The 17807-nt window shown below is 36.3% G+C and overlaps 1 protein-coding gene across 1 annotated transcript in view; it reads left to right on the top strand.

Moving 5' to 3' along the window:
* The window catches only part of RPAP2 (RNA polymerase II associated protein 2), a 77892-nt gene that overhangs the window by 33562 nt on the left and 26523 nt on the right, over window positions 1–17807 (top strand). Inside the window, exon 11 of the mRNA XM_036103359.2 lies at window positions 9674–9742. Coding sequence (XP_035959252.2) covers window positions 9674–9742 — 69 coding nt within the window. The remainder of the gene's footprint in view (window positions 1–9673; window positions 9743–17807) is intronic.

Raw genomic sequence — 17807 nt, 5'->3', positions numbered from 1 at the left:
ACCTGAGCCGAAGGCAGTCGCTTAACCAACTGAGCCACCCAGGCACCCCAATCATCTTTTATTAAATGCAGCATCTTCTTTGCTCAAACGTTGATATAGTTAGTTTTGGATTGTTTATTGCCTAAAATTAAGAAGGAAAATGATGTCTCAGACACAAAGGTGATTAGCCAGTAACATATTGAATCTTAGTGAATTAATAGATACAGATCAGATGACCAGCACTGTGCTGCTACACCCGATGGGCAATGCAAAAGAAGCATTATGCCTACCCTCAAGGAAGAACTCTCCTGTTAGAAAATAATTTGAACACAGTGAACAGTACACAACAGTGGGTAATTTAATACTGAATTGTGTGGAATGGATTTGAAGTGATAAGAAGTATAAAGAAAGGAAGAAAAGAGAGTATCAATTGTGAAACAGAGCAGTTGGGATTTTTCTAAAATTGTCAAGGTGAAAATATTCATCTGGGCTAAGACTGTGTTCTGTACCAAGAAGCATAAGGATAGGCCTCTAAATACTGTATTGGTAGAGGTGCACCAAACACACATTTTGGCCAAATGCCAGTGACCAAATATTAAAATCATTACTTGCCTGTGGCTAAAACTAGATAGCACCAACATCGAACAAACTTCTAAATTGGAAGAATCATTTCATCCAATAAATAATCAGTATGGTTTATTGTTATCTACTGTAGTAATAATGTTTTAAAAGTTTAAAATTACAGTACAAAAATAATTTCTTGACATTGTTAGCTGTTAGATTTCTCTTGTAGTCACTGTACTATATATCAGTAATACCAAATAGCCATTCACTTTAAACTAACACATTTAAAAACATCACTAACCTTTTTGTATGCCACAAAGTGATTCAGGAAACTGTTTTTCAATAAGGTATGTACTAGAGGAATCTGGGATTCATAGTTTAGGCAAATCTCAAAAAACTTCATCCTCTGAAAAGGATCATTTGTACCACTTTATGTTTAAATATTTGGCCTTTGTAGATTCAAGACTATAGGCGTTGTTTTAAGACATTCTTGTAGAGTCTTTTGTTGTGAAGTTTGACTAAGCAGAATGTGTTAGGGGTACCTCAATTTATTCTTAACAGTTTTGTCTTAACATTTTTATTATTTTGATTAGAGATTGTATTGAGATTATTGCATATGTATTTACATAATTTAGATATTTTTTCAACTCATGATATTTTGAAGTGGCATTGTGTTAAATTCATCATCACAGGATTCTAAGAATTCCCCAGTAGGCCATTTTCTTGAAGATTTATAACTTAAATGGCAGTAAATAAGTAAAATTTAAATGTAGCTCTTAAAGCTCTTAAAGAACAAAAATTCAGGGGCGCCTAGGTGGCTCAGTCGTTAGGCATCTGCCTTTGGCTCAGGTCATGATCCCAGGGGCCTGGGATGGAGCCCCGCATCTGGCTCCCTGCTCAGCAGGAAGCCTGCTTCTCCCTCTCCCACTCCCCCTGCTTGTGTTCCCTCTCTCACTGTGTCTCTCTCTGTCAAATAAATAAAATCTTTAAAAAAAAAAAAAATTCAATCAAGTCAGTTTTTAAAGATCTAATTGACTTCACTTAGTGGTTAATGAATTAGACAGCATTTCATCTAACAAATGGAAGGATGCTCAGAGGGGTTGTACAAAATAGAAGGCATTTGTAGGCAGAAATGGGGCAGGACAAGGAAGTTATTAGAAAAAATAAAAGAAAGGATTGTTTCAGGCAAGGTCACCTTCCCTTAGAGGGAAAGGCAGGGGGTCTTATCATACAGATTACCTCCTTAGTGGTAATCAGGAAATTCCAGACTGATGGGTTTAAAACTCCAGATGAAACTACAGTTAGGTTAGGTGTAAAGTCTTGGTGGGTCTTAGCATAAGGGACTCCATTTTGGGGCCTGTTGTTCCTTTTTAACAACAGTTATTTTCTTTAATGTTGTGAATCCTAATATATAATAGAGTTCTGCAAAGATCGAATTATGATAAAATCTAATCTCTATTATTCTGTCCTAACATTATTTGAATTTATATAAACATTTTTTCCAAGATACAACATTCTCAAGAAAGTAATCTGTTTAATGTATTTACCATTTGTATTAACTGTTGATCTATTTTGCTAAATAATTAAAATTTTTTACTAATTGTTTTATACATAAAATTAATGGTTTTCACAGGCATCATTGATTACTGCAGCATTTTATTTTTCTGACTGACAAAAACATATAAGGACATTTTTACTTTATCTAGAATGTTTAGACTTTAAAGTGAATGTTCAGGTAATAACAGTATATCTGAATGACATGATTGTTCTAATTACTGAGGTTGTTACCCTTATTAGATAACATGGAAACAATGCAACTACAAGATCATTAATCACACACAAATATAAGAAACCTTGATGTTAATTATTTTTTAAATCTTTACTTTTTAGTACCTGCAGGTCAGAGTCTATAGCTTTAATAAAAATTGCTTAAATTGGCTTTGCTGCTGCTTTTTAGGAAAATGTCAGTTACTTAGAGTACAGAATTACCTCTAGTAAAATAACTCATGGGGTCTTCAGATTCTAGTAGGACAACTTCAGCAGGTATGTGACTATTTGTGGGCTAGGGCTTTCTACACGAAGTCTCTAAAAAAAAATGCCATATTGATGACAGGGACTAGTGTTGAGAGATCTTTTCAGTAGATCCTGGCAATGGAAAAGAGTTGACATAAATAACCATATCCTTCCCTTTGAAATGATAATCAATAATAGGAACTTGTAAAACAGTGATTCTCAAACCAGTTGTGCATCAGAATTACCTGGGGAGCTTTTAACAACTACAGATGCCTGGCTCTACCCCTAGGGATTGAGTTTCATTTGGTTAGGGTTGGGCCCAGACATCAGTATTCTTTAAAAGCCCCCCAGGTGATTCTAATGTGCAGCCAGAGTTGAGAGCCTATTAGAACTTACACATAAAGCAGCTTTTTCAGCTCTTTGAAGAATCTTTCCCCTGTGAATAGAGCTGTCCTTTCCACTGAATTGCATCACAGTCATTTATCCAGAATGTTACTTTGATTTACCTGCCATAGTGGTTCCATCAGAAGTTGCTTGGTAAAGATTCACTGTTATCAGAGTTGGGTCAAGATATTTTCTAAATCTGATTTGAATTAAAATTCTGTTTTGACACAAAAAGATCTTGTGTTTTCCCCAGTGCCTGCAGCAGTGGTATAGAGCAGGCACTGAATACGTTTTTTGCTGGATGAGTAAATGAATTCATGAAATCTTAAATTTGGGTCAACTTTGGGAGATTTGAGTATAGTAGAGAAGGAATTTCTTTAAAAAAAGAAAAAGAAAAGGAATTTATTTTTAATTGTTTTTGCCATGTTTTACATGCTTATGTTTTGACCTTTTTTGGTCATGTGCTAGATTCTGTTTGAGTTGCTCCAGACAAAGCAGTGAACAAAACAGACAAAAATCCCTTCTCTCATGGAACTATTCTAATAGAAAGGATATGTAAATATTTAAGAACAGTATATGTATTATCATTATCTGGTGATATGCCCTTTCCCCTTTCTCATTTCATTCTCTTCCCTTTTTCCCCAGAAGCAGGGAAAGGGGTTGGTACTGAGGAGGGGAAGGTAGTTCTGATTTTTCATCTGTGACAGACTGGTCAGGGAAGACCTCATGGAGAAGATGCCATTTATAGAAAGATCTAAAAGTTGGTGAGGGAGCAAGCCATCTTGTTGTCTGTGAAAATATATTAGGTACTGCAGGCCTGGTATATTCATAAAATATTAAGGATGCTAGTGAGGCTGGAGAAATGAGCAGAGGAAAAGGTACAAAAAGATATGGTCAGAGAAGTACAGGGCAGGGAGTGGGTGTGGTATAGATTATATAGGCCTTATAGCTATGGTCATTCTTTTACTTTTACTCCAAGTGTGATGTGAGATGAAGAGCAATTGGTTGATTCTGAACAGAGGAATGATATGATCTCACATACATTTTTAACAACATCACTCTGTTGATTTGAGAATTACAATAGATGGGCAGAGGCAGGAAGACCATTTAGGATGCTGTCTTGGTAATCTAGGCAAGAAATGAAGTGGACCAAGGTGAAAGCAGTAGAGGTAATAAGTAATCAAATTCTCTTTTGAAGATAGTTCCATCAGGATTTAATGACTGTTTGGACATGGGACATGAAGAGAGCCAAGGTTAACCACAAGATTTTTGGCCTAAGTAACTGGATTCTGGAAGGATTGCATAGCCATTTACTGAGATGGACCTATCCGCAGGAGGACCTGGTTTTGGGGGAAGATGAGGAACTCCATTTTGGCTGTACTAAGTTTTGAGATGCCTGTTACATATTCAAGTGGAAATGTCAAGGAGACCATTAGATATAGAAGTCTGGAATTCAAGGGAAGGGTCCAGGCTAGAGATCATAAATATGAGAGCTATCAGCACATAGTTATCTAATATTTAAAGCTATGAGATTGGAGTTATCTAATATTTAAAGCTATGAGCACTAAGGGAATGAGCATATAGAGAGGAAATGAGAGAACCAAGGGTAGAGGCCATGGAGTTACCCAAATCAGAAGGTTTGAGAAAAAGTGCCAGTGAGAGGGAGGGAAATCAAGCAGGTGGAAGGCAGGTAAAGAAAGTGCCCCAAGGAGAAAGGAAGTATTAGTTGTCTCAAATATTGCTAATCGATTAAGATGAGGACTGAGAAATGTCCGTTGAATTTGGCAACATGGATGTCTTTTGTACATTTAGTCCTCACAAGAACTCTACGAGGTAGGCAGTACTGTTGTTCCTGTTTTATTGAATTTTTAAAAAGTTTTACAGCTGTTGAATGTGTCCCAAGTATGGCCAAGTGACAGATCTGAGTAACGAACCCATATGTCTGTCACAATTTTTAACCACTATAGTGTACTTTATATCATCTGGACTTTTTAGAATCTTGTAAAACATTTTTAACTATGGGAAAAATTCAGATTAATGTAATAAAGATATACATGTTCTCTACTCAGAATTAATAGATATTTTGCAATATTTGATCCAGATATATTTTTTAAATTAAAATATTAAAGTTTAAGTCACTCATTTAGAAAAAAATTAATTGAATGCCTACCTTGTCTGGGTGTTTGGAATAAATAGGTGAAGAGAAAGGACTTAAGATGGCAGAGTACTAGAGGGCCCTATGCTTGCCTCATCCCTTGAACACAGTTAGATAAATATCAGATCATTCTGAACACCCAAGAAATTGATCTGAAATAAATAGGTGAAGAACGTATAGATTCCTGCCACAAGCCAAAAAAACAAACAAACAGATAATAAACAATAACTATATGTTAGAAGGTGATAGTAGATGGGTGCCTGGGTGGCACAGTCAGTTGAGTGTCAACTCTTGGTCTCAGCTCAGGTCTGATCTCAGCCTTGTGGGATGGAGCCCCACATTGGGCTCCAGCCGCGCATTGGTCTCTGCACTCAGCCTGGAGTCTGCTTGTGTTTCTCTCTCCCTCTCCCCCTCCCCTCCCACACTCTTTCTGAAATAAATAAAATAAATCTTAAAAAAAAAAAAAAAGGTGATAACTGGAATAGGAGAAGAAAGAAAAATATATAGCTGGATAAGGGAGTCAGGAATCTGGGGCTGGGAAGTGGAAAGAAGTTTCACTTTTTTTCTTTTTTTAAGATTTACTTGAGAGAGAGAAGTGGTGCACGTTTGAGCAGAGGGAAAGAGAGAATCTCGAGCAGACTTCCCACTGAGCATAGAGCCCCACACAGGGCTCGATCTCACCACCCTAAGGTCATGACCTGAGCCAAAATCAAGAATTGGACGCTTAACCGATTAAGCCACCCAGGCGCCCCTAGAAGTTTCACTTTTTAATATGGTGGTCCAGATAGGCCTTATTGTGAAGGTGACAAGAAAACTTACCTGGGGAAGATAGTTTCAGGCAATGGAATAGCCAATGCAAAGGCCCTGACGTGAATTCCCCTTTGTTCTCTTTCCCAGTCCATTCTCCTTTCCTCGCCCAGAAGCAGCTGATACTGTGAATTTGATATGTATCTTTCTAGTCTTTGTTTTTATACTTCTCCTCATGTGTATCCAAAAATAATACTGAGTATTGTCTGTTCTTGAGTTATATAAATAATGTGATACCGTACTTGCTGTCTTTCATTCAAATTATGATGAGCAAAATATGTAAGTCTATTTCGTTCATCATTTTGACCTGTTTAGTATTCTGTAAAAATGCCACAACTTATGATTTTTTTCCTATTACAAGCACATTAACTATCTTTATACATATTTCCTTAAACATAAGTGAGAGTTTGTTTAGGGCTTATATCTAGAAGTGAAATAATTGAGCTATTCATATGCATTTCAGCTTTATTAGATACTGCCAAATTGTTTGATTGCTCACATCAACAAGTGTGTTAAAAATACCATTTCTTCATATTCTCACCAGCCTTTAGTATTATCAGTATTTTATTTTTGCCAGTGTGGTGGAGTGAATTATTGCTTTTATATTAGTTTTCTAGATTACTAGTGAAATTAAACTCTTGTTCAAATGTTTACTGACAATTCAACTTTCCTTCTCTGTAAATTGCCTGCTTATATCCTTTGTCTCTTTGTTTATTGGCTGGGGTTTTTTTAAGACTATATATTTTTTTTTAAGATTTTTTTAAATTTTATTTTTATTTATTTGACACAGAGAGAGAGCACAAGCAGGGGGAGCAGCAGGCAGGCAGAGGGAGAGGGAGAAGCAGGCTCCCTGCTGAGCAAGGAGCCCGGTGCAGGCTCGATCCCAGGACCCTGGGATCATGACCTGAGCCGAAGGCAGCCGCTTAACGACTGAGCCACCTAGGTGCCCCAAGACTATATTTTAAGAGCAGTTTTAAATTCATAGCAAAATTGAGAAAAAGGTACAGAGATTCCCTATAATACTCCTTGCCCCCACATATGCATAGCCTCCCCCATTAGCCACCTTCCAACCGGGCTTACACATTTGCTGCAGTTGATGAACCTACATTGACAACATCATTGTCACCCAGAGTCCACAGTTTACATTAGAGTTCACTCTTGGTATTATATAATCTGTGGGCTTGGATGAGTGTATGACATGTACCTATCATTATAGTATCATACAGTATTTTCACTGCCCTAAAGCACCTCTGTGCTCCACCTATTTGTCTACTCCCCCACCACCACCCCCATTCCACAACCCCTGGCAACCACTGATCTTTTTACTATCTCCATAGTTTTACCTTTTCCCAAATGTCATATAGGTGGAATTATACAGTATGTACCCTTTTCAGACTGTCTTCTTTCACTTAAGTAATATGCATATAAAGTACCTCCGTTGGGACGCCTGGGTGGCTCAATTGGTTAAACATCTGCCTTCAGCTCAGGTCATGATCCCAGGATCCTGGGATCAAGTGCTGCATCGGGCTCCTTGCTGAGCAGGGAGCCTGCTTTTCCCTCTGCCTGCCGTTCCTCCTGCTTGTGCACACTCTCTCTCTGACAAATAAATAAAAATCTTTAAAAAAAAATAAATAGGGATGCCTGGGTGGCTCATCAGTTAAGTGGCCGCCGTCGGCTCAGGTCATGATCCCAGGATCCTGGGATTGAGTCCCGCATCAGGCTCCTTGCTATGCAGGGAGCCTACTTCTCCCTCTGCCTCTGCCACTCCCCCTGCTTATGCTTATTCTCTGTGTCTCTCTCCCTCTCTCTCTGACAAATAAATAAATAAAATCTAATAAATAAATAAGTACCTCCACATCTTTTGGCAGTTTGATAGCACAAAGCTTTGGGGCTGAATAATGATCCATTATCTGGATGTACCACAGCTTATTTTTCCATTCACCTACTGAGGGCCGTTTTGGTTGCTTCCACGTTTTGGAAGTTGTAAATAGAGCTGCTATAAACATCTGTGCGCAGGTTTTTTATAGTCATAAGTTGTTGACTCCTTTGGATAAATACCAAGGAACATGATTGCTGATCAGATGGTGGAATATGTTTAGTTTTGTAAGAAAGCACCAAACTCTTCCAAAGTTGCTGTACCATTCTGTATTCCCATCAGCACTGAATGAGAGTTCCTGTTGCTCCACATCCTTGCTACAGAGCCAAACATTTGACCATGTGATGATGATGTCAGTGTAGGTTTATCAGTTGTAGCAAATGTATGACTCTTGTGGATGGATTTTGATTCAGCATTTGATTTTGTCAATGTTTGGGATTTTGGCCATTGTGATTGGTGTATAGTAGTATCTCATTTTCATTTTAAATTGCAGTTCCGTTATGAGATATGATGTGGAACATCTTTTCATCTGCCTATTTGTCATTTGTTTATCTTTGATGAGATGTCTGTTAAGGTGTTTGGCCCATTTTTTCATTGGGCTGTTTGTTTTCCTGTTGTTAAATTTTAAGTGCTCTTTGTCTGTTTTGGGTAGTGGTCCTTTATCAGATATCATTGGCTGTCTTTTTTTTCTTACTGATTTATATCATTTTTTTTATTTAGAGCAGTTTTTCCAAATGGTTTCTGAGAAACTAAGTTGACTACAATGTATTTTGTTGTCATCAACTGCTAAGTGATAGAATTAATTTCTGATATTTTAAAGCTTTTTTTTGTTTTTTTATTTAAATTCAGTTAATTAACATATAATGTATTATTGGTTTAGAGGCAGAAGTCAGTGATTCCTCAGTCTTATATAATACCCAGTGCTCATTATATCACATGCCCTTCTCAATGTCCATCACCCAGTTACCCCACCACTCCCACGCCCTCCCCTCCAGCAACCCTCAGTTTGTTTCCTGTGATTAAGAGTCTCTTATGATTTGTCTCTCTCTTTGATTTTGTCTTGTTTTATTTTTTCCTCCCTTCTTCTATGATCCTCTGTGTTGTTTCTTAAATTCCACATGAGTGAGATCATATAATTGTCTTTCTCTGGTTGACTTATTTCGCTTAGCATAATGCCCTCTAGTTCCCTCCACGTCATTGCAAATGGCAAGATTTCATTTTTTGATGGCTGAGTAGTATTCCCTTGTATATATATATACCACATCTTCTTTATCCATTCATCTGTCAGGGAACATCTGGGCTCTTTCCATAGTTTGGCTATTGTGGACACTGCTGCTATAAACATTGGGGTGCAGGTGCCCCTTCAGATTATAAAACTTTTTTTGTTAAAGACCTAGTCTTATAATTTGTCAACTTTTATTTCTGTAAATTATGGATTATGACATCCCTTCAGTGCCTGCTGCCGACCTACCACAAGGTAGGAAGGTGCAAAAGATGAATTAAAATCAGAAATTGCTTATTAGCTTGTTAGTTTTAATGAAAAATTTGATTGGGGGAAAATACAGAAGATATGGTTACAGGGAACTGTGTGTGTGTATTTTGATAAACCATGCAATTTAGTTGCCCATATTGTTCCTATATTCCCATCCTGTCTAACAGTAATATTGTTATAAATATATAGAAGTGGGCTGGAACATGTTCTTTTGAGATGGTCATTATCAGGTACTGAAGATCAAGCCACAGTATTATTCTGCTGACTCCTATCAAACAAAAAAAGAATAGAAAATAGTGCTTTTTGACACAAGATGTCATAAATCTGATTTTATCTAAAAATAGATGATTTATGTATTTAAATGTAACAATCCTTTGGTAAACTTTATCTTCCTGTCTTACAGATTAACAAATAGAAATATTATACACAAACCTGCAGAGTGGACCTTAATTGCCGTGGTGTTGCTGTCATTGTAAGTACTCCTTCAGATTTTAATTCTAAATACTAAATAGAATTTTGACTGGGGAAAAACCAAGTTATTCATTGATTTTATAAGCATCTTTGGAAAATGTACCTCTATTTTGTGCCTTACTTTCCTTTCCTATGTGATGAAATAACTTTCATGTAAAGTGATATGCTGGTGTTTTGTTAAGCTTTAATTATTCTCTATCTTTTTTGCCATCTTTTCTTCTGAGGGCCTTTTTCTTCACAAATATTATTTGTTATCTTTTGAAAGAGGAGAACATCTCCATGTGGAATATATATGGAATAGTCCTTTAATTTCATTTTTAACAATGCATTTTTATTAACATTGAATGGGTCTCATTATTTTATAACTCTAGTTTTACCAACATATTTAATGCTATTTCATTTTTTTTCAACATATTTTATCATTCATAGCTTTAGGACTGTTTTAATTTCCAAACTAATATACATCTTTAAAATCAAACAGATATAAAGGAACTAAAGTAGATACTTACTACACAAGCATATATAAAACATTTAATACTCATTCACCTTTTAAGAAATCACTAGTGGTTTCCAAAGCTGTCTTTCAGTAGGGTTAAAACCATCTAGTAAGTGTAGTGTTTTTCAGCTTGAATTGCAAGTCTTCTTTTGAGGACCATTCATTACTGCATTAGTGTTGCTACTTGCTGCTTGTTAGGTCATTGAAGCCCATAGGACACTGAATACTTACTGGACACTCATAGGTCAAGAAGTGTTCCGAGCCAACCTCATAGCATCTCCAGCCCTGCTTTCTCTTTCTTTGATATTTCTTCAGTCTGACATGTTACTCTGGCTTCACTGTCCCAAGGAAGGCTGTGCTGGGAGGCATTAGCGTAGGCTTCAGTGAGCCGGCATCTGTGTCACCCAGCCAGATACAACTCACATGATTCATTAAACCAGAACACAGAAAATAACTTTACTTGAATGCCCTGATATAAATTTTTTATCACCCATAAGAACAAATCTTTTGTCATTTCTACTATTCAGTGTTCCAGTTGAATTGGTTATTTGTGAAACAGATCTTACTAATTTTTTAGAAAGTTCTTTCCATTTTATGAAATTTGTAAATATTTTGGTCACTAGCAAAAAAAAATATATCAGTATCTCTGCTCACCCACCATATCCTATGCCTGCCAATAAACCCTCATAGATAACTGTTTAACTGTACTTCTGCAATTCATTATACTAAAGAGGAAGTAACTTTTTTGGTTGACAAGTCACAGGCCTGCGCCAAGCAGTAATCTCAGAATCTTGCTTTCTAAGCCAGTAACTGGAAGTATTATCTTAATGAGCAGCTGCTTACTGAGGACACATGTTAGGTCCTACTTTTTTTTGTATCAAACTCTGGGCACATCTTCTCCAAAATGTATAGCAAGGGACAAAAAAAGTATAGAAAATGAAATAATAAAGACTGCCATTAAAATTTCAAATAATTATGCCACACAAAAATAAGCTTCTAGTGTTTGATTTTAATAAAGGTCCCCATGTGGCACAAAATATTGTAAGCTTTGCTAATCCTTTTAGGCACTATTTGACTTCCCTAACTTTGGATATAGTTTAGGGAACCTCTTATTTCAGGGGTCAGTGACCCATAAAAATAGTAACTTAATTGAAGTTAAGAAACAAACTGCACACATCTTATTTGTATTGCATGTTGCACGTTACGTGGTCAGTCTTGAGGTAGCAGTAAACACTGACTGGTTCCTTTTGTCATTCACCTTGAATCCTTTTCTTTCATTATATATTGACCCCTAGCTAGATCTGTCCATCTTTCTCCTGGTCCTTGGTCCTTTTGATACCTGCACAACTAAAATACTGTACAGTTAGGGCTCTTCTGGCTTCTTTTAAAATCATTGGTCATTGTAGACACCAAGTCAGCTGACACTTTCTTGGTTTTTGCCTTTGAAACATTATTTTCTCATAATTCTAACTTTTGCCATTAGCCCTCCTTGCAGGTTATTCCTGATCCCTTCCATTCTGTATTTGTACCTTCTATATGTTCACTAGCTGAATCCCCTTATTCTTTGGTCATCAGGTTCTAAGACTTTGTCTCCTGTCCCAGTATCATTTTATTTATTTCCTCTTTTCTCAGAAAGTCCCCTTTAGCTTTTCATATTTCTTCCCCCAAAGAATCTCTGGCTCAACTCATAAGCCCCTTCTTTCTCAGCCTTGTCCTTTTATTATCCTTTTAGAGTAAATATTACTTTATGAGATGGGGATAAAATTAAAATACTTAGTGAAATACTAATCCCATTGACTTCTCTAAAGTATAATTATACTTCATATTTGCACTCCTCTTTCTGCCCACTTTGAGTTCACAATTACTTTTTGGGAAAGGCATTTTGTCATTGGGGGAAGAAAAAGCAGGCTTGAGGGCAAGCATTGGCTAAAGAATCTTAAACACGGTGAAAAATGTGGAGACTTTAGACACCCAAAGAGACATGCACATAAAAGGAGAAAGGAAGTAACATACTCACATGTATTTGTGGAGCAATAACCGCACTACTCAGCCTTTTAATTTATTGCCACTAAGATTGAACATAGGCTAAATGGGATTATCTTTTTTTTTAAATAATTATTCTATGATTTGGAAAACCTTTGCATCTACTCTCAAATTTCCAGTGGAATTTTTTTAGCCATTACTTGCAGATGTTTCTGGAATTCATGTTAAAAGTGAACTTCTTATAAATCTTTATAGCTAGGAAAAAGATTCTGAATGGCAGTGATAAGTCCTGAAGATGAGTATAATAAGATAATATGTTCAGTATTATATAACAATAGTACTATTCTTTGTATATGAACATTGCAAGGTTTTGTTATTAGCACTTGTTTAATGTATGAAAGCTGTATCAAAATTTGTCTTGAGAACTACTTAGAAAATATACATTTTATTAGCATTTTTACTGTACTGGCTCCAGTCTAACACTTGTTGGAGGGGAAAAAAATCAGTATTTTGAGAAAAACACAGTAGTCCAGAAGAATGAAAGAGGGCTGATTCTTGAACTTTCACATCTGTACTCTTAATAGTAAATAAGGTGTTTCGGTAGCAAATCATCTTTTCCTCGTAACTTCCCTTGCAATTTCACAGATGTATTAACATTAGAAAAATTTAAACCACAATGTGTAATCTGTCAGTGTATACTGATGGGAATTTTATACCCATATAATCTCAGGAAGGAATTGATCAAATCAAATTATACACTTCATCTTTGCACACCCCATGAAATACACTTATATGTAAAAATACATCATGATCTATTCCCATTTCATTTAGATTTCTCCATATGACTTGAACGGCCAATATGACTGCAACGTTTATGGATATTTATACTTTGTACTCACACCTTAAATAGCTGTCAAGAGCACACAGAAAAAGACCTTTTAAATCAGAGCTTAAACAGTATACATTTATTTAACAGTGAAGGAATTAATTTCCCTTTAGTCCCTTCATGTTTATTTAATAAATGTTAAAATTAGCAAAGATTCTGAAGTACTCCTTACATAGAACATCTGTAATACTGATAATTGACCCAGTATTGTTTTGTTTTGTTTTAAAGATTTTATTTATTTATTTGAGAGAGAGAAAACAAGCAGGGGGAGGGGTAGAGGGAGAGGGAGAAGCAAACTCCCCGCTGATCAGGGAACCCGACACAGGGCTCAGTCCCAGGACCCCGAGATTATGACCTGAGCTGAAGGCAGACGTTTAACCAACTGAGCCACCCAGGTGCCCCTTTTTTTGTTTTTTAATAACTCATTAGAAATGCAGTAAAGTAGCCTGGTAATTGGTGTTACTGCTTAAGCACTTGCTTATAGTAATTTTTTAGCTTAGTTGAACTTTATCAGACTTTACTCTTACATACTATATGTTGAAATAATACAGAGTTGAATCTGATTTTCCCACAAAGTAATGCTCTAATACTAGGCTCTTTCCATAGTCTTGATGCATGATTTTTTATAAAGATGTGTATAAATATAGAAACAGTCTGCTATAAATATTTTAGTGCCTGTATACTCTATTGTGTAAGGCTAGTTAATGTATTTATATAATTTTGATGTGTTTATATACCAAATTCGCAAGCATAATAATTAAAGTACATTTTGTGATGCCTCCTCATAATGTATCATATTTGTTTTTATATTCCTCATAATTCTCATCCTACTCCTAGTACAGGAAAAACAGAAACTGTAGAATCAATTTTCATCACGGTCTCGGTACTCAGTATAGTTTCTTTGAGAATATTTTGACTGGTATTCTGAGAAGATTTTATAGCCATAGGACACCCCCATCAGCTTGATCCCTTTTCTCCTTTTCCTCTTCCCTTTGTTCTTAGTCTTCCCAGTCTTCTTTGAGCTCTCATTATACGTCACCCTGTAACACAAGAGGGAACTATGTTGACCGAAAGCTGAGAAATCTAGAGAAAGGTCCAGACTAGCAGCCAAAGAGAAACCATATAGAGGGCTATGGAGAATTAGATTAACTGGCCTAATTTACTTTATGCACAGCCCACATGCCAGAAATGGGAATCCATTTCCTCACTGACTTTTCATATTTAAAATGTAACTTTTCCACCCAAGCTAACCTTTGTAAACAGCCACTACTTTGTATTATGACAATCTCTGGTTAATTGTAGCATAGGAGTTGAGTGTCTTTTAGTAGGTAGCCAGAGAGAGGGGTAAGTGTTGTTCTATGGGCATGATTTGATTATCTAATGAAGGAGATGAATACTTTGTATTACTTAGAGAAGGTACAGAGTGACTTGTGGTAGTTTAACATGGATACATGCTATTCCTAGTTTTATGCCCTTGATGTTCTCTAATGGAAAGCTTTCAAGATCATCTCCAAAAATGTCTGCTTTCATTTTATTTATCTGAACTGTCTGTTTCCAGTGAACTGTGGCCCACTTCCTAGGCAGAGACCATGCAATAGTTTATTCCCCCTAAAAGCTTTCAGTATTCCATTGTTTAGGGAAGAGCATGTTAAGTCCTGAGAAATGGTATTTAAACAAGCTCAACTTGACCATGATCACTAAACAAAAGCCGTCACTGGATATGGGCAGCCACTTTAGGTAACCATCATACAGATAGACACTCAAGAGAGTCACTTCCCTAGGGTACCAGGCATGACTAGAAAGATGTAACTAAGGCTTTTTGCCTCGGCAGGTTGTTTTTTTAGCCCACCCATCACTAATTTCCTTAGAGAAGTTTGTGAGCATACCATGAAAAATGAAGAGATGGTTCCTTAGAAATTTATTGGTTTTCGGAAGTATTCTAAGGCCTTCCTTCTAACATTCGCAATTTGGTTCTGAGTAGTTGAGACCATAATGGAAGATCATTGAAATAACTTTTTTATTTTTCGTTATAATTGTGGAATTTTTTATATTTAATTGAATTTTTATTGAGATATAGATTCATATAACATGAAATTCACCATTTTAAAGTGGATCATTCACTGGTTTTTAGTATATTCACTATATTATATAATGGCCATAACTGTCTAATTCCAGAACATTGCCATCACCCCAAAAAGAAACCTCATATCTCTTAGCTTAGTTCCAATTTCCTCTTCTTTCAACCCCCGGCAACCACTAATCTACTTTCTGTCTCTATGGATTTACCTATTTTGAACATTTCATACAGATGGGATGATATAATATGTGGCCTTTTGTGTCAGGCATCTTTCACTTAACATGTTTTCAAAGTTCATTAATGTTGTAGCACATAACAGTACTTCATTCCTTTTTATGTCTGAGTAATATTCCATTTTATGGATATACCACATTTTATTTATCCATTAATCAGCTGATGGACATTTAGGTTGTTTCTAGTTTTTGGTTATTGTGAACATTTGTGTACAAGTTTTGGTATGAACATGTTTCAGTTCTCTTACATATATACCTGAAAGTAGAGTTACCATCAGATGGTAGCTTCTTTGTTTAATCTTTTGAGGAACTGTTAGCCTGTTTTCCAAGGTGGTTTCACTGTTGTAAATTTCCACTGAGGGCTCCATAGATTAAACTGTAAAGGTCTTCTCTTCTTACCTCATACCCAGTAGTCATTCAGAGGCTTATATTTGCAGTTTTTCCAAAACTTAAATATGCCTATTGTGAGTGATTTTAGACCTTCATGGACTTGTAATATCAATTTGTTATGTTCTAGGAATTTCTCAATATGCAAAATGACTACTTATGACCCCCCGCCCTTTCAGAAAGACCATAGTGTTGAATTATAAGACCATATAAATTGAATATCTGAATCATAACAGGTGTTTGTTTTTTTTATTTCTCAGTATCCATAAAATTCCTCTTTTTGTTTGTTTTTTCCCTTGTGTAAATCTTGGATTTGTTTATCCTACAACGTTTACTATCACAGTACCATTGTCATAGTGAAGTTTAAGTATTTGTTTACTGAGGATTAAATAATAATTCGATTATTTCTAAACCCTCCATACTTATTGCTGAGAGTTTATATAAGAAAAATATATTTTTAGGGGTGCCTGGGTGGCTCAGTCGGTTAGGCGGCTGCCTTCAGCTCAGGTCATGATCCTGGGGTCTTGGGCTCGAGCCCCACGTCTGGCTCCCTGCTCGGCAGGAAGCCTGCTTCTCCCTCTCCCACTCCCCCTGCTTGTGTTCCCTCTCTCGCTGTGTCTCTCTCTGTCAAATAAATAAAATCTTTAAAAAAAAAAAAAAAGAAAAATATATTTTTAAATTGAAGTAACTTTACTCTGGGAATCCAGATATTTTCTAAAGAAAAAAATACTTGTTTAAATTTTTAACCAAAGCCAGTGATTTTTCCCCCCTCAGAATTCCTCATATTTTTGACAATTTTATAATGTTAGTGTTTTTAACGACAAGTAGTTGAGTGTCCCCAACTTAAGGCCACAATACATATTAAAGTCACCAAGGATGCTCAACACAGAGGTGTTCCCTCTAGCTTCCTCATCTCCAGCAACAGTGGCAGCATGGGTGACATGCAGGTAGCAAGCAGCACTGGGCCCTTGACAGTCACAGCCTTGACTTGAGGAGTCAGTCTCTGTATCTACCAATGACATTTTCACATCCTGACTGAGCTCACTGAGACAGGCCTGGGGAGGGAGGCTAGGAAGCTAGAGACTCAAGGGCATTGTTATCCCCAGCCTCAGGGTTCTGCACGGTAAGAATGAGATAATGGTGCATATGGACACCACTGGTTGGTTCCGTTTCATTGTAGAGCATTGAAAAAAAAAGTTGGAGCTGCTATTGTGAGAGAATTGTTACATAGCAACAATTATGAAGAAAGGCTTTTCCAGCTCTCCTCTACAAAGCTGCTCTTATAGATCTGTCACAAGCAGGATTTAGATATAAAGTTTAAAGTCACTACAGCCCAGCCCTTTAAACAAACCTATGTGTAATATATCACTACAAAGTGAGTTACAAAGAACTTGTTTGCTTTGAATTAGAAATATCAATGGAAAGCATCCCGGCTTCCTTATTAATAGGTAATCCTAAAGCACTAAATACAAACATTATCAGGGCATAAACCATCTGTTATAAGAAAAACATTTTATTTTATTTGGCTAGCATAGTCTTTTGTAATCAAAGTTTTTATCTCCCTTTCCTAGATAATAGTTATGAAGTAGAAAGCCCACAATGACATACTTCTTCATGGTACCTTCTTCTTTTCTACTTTATTTTTCTTAGACGTCCTTAATAGTAATAGCCTCGTATGCCTCTTGATTTGGGGACTTTAGCTTTGTGTCCAGGATAAAAGTAAATGCAATTTAAATGGATGTAAATAATTTTTATTAATCATTACAATACTTTTATTAAATGTAATTCCCTTACCTCTAGCTATGCAGGGGCCTCTTAAAATCCTAAATTCGGTCTCATTCTGGATTATATCCTGTTTTGTTTTGTTTTTTTTCCCCTTTGCACTGGCAGTGTAGCCTTGAACAGGTTTCTTAACCTCATCTTGCATTATTTTTCTTGTTGGCAAAATGAGGGGTTAGACTGTATCCAGGTTAAGTCAACTTAGTAGTGTGAATTCAACTATGA

Source organism: Halichoerus grypus, chromosome 5, assembly GCF_964656455.1.
Source record: "Halichoerus grypus chromosome 5, mHalGry1.hap1.1, whole genome shotgun sequence".
Classification (NCBI taxonomy): domain Eukaryota; kingdom Metazoa; phylum Chordata; class Mammalia; order Carnivora; family Phocidae; genus Halichoerus; species Halichoerus grypus.
This window is presented reverse-complemented; position numbering and strand designations above follow the sequence as displayed.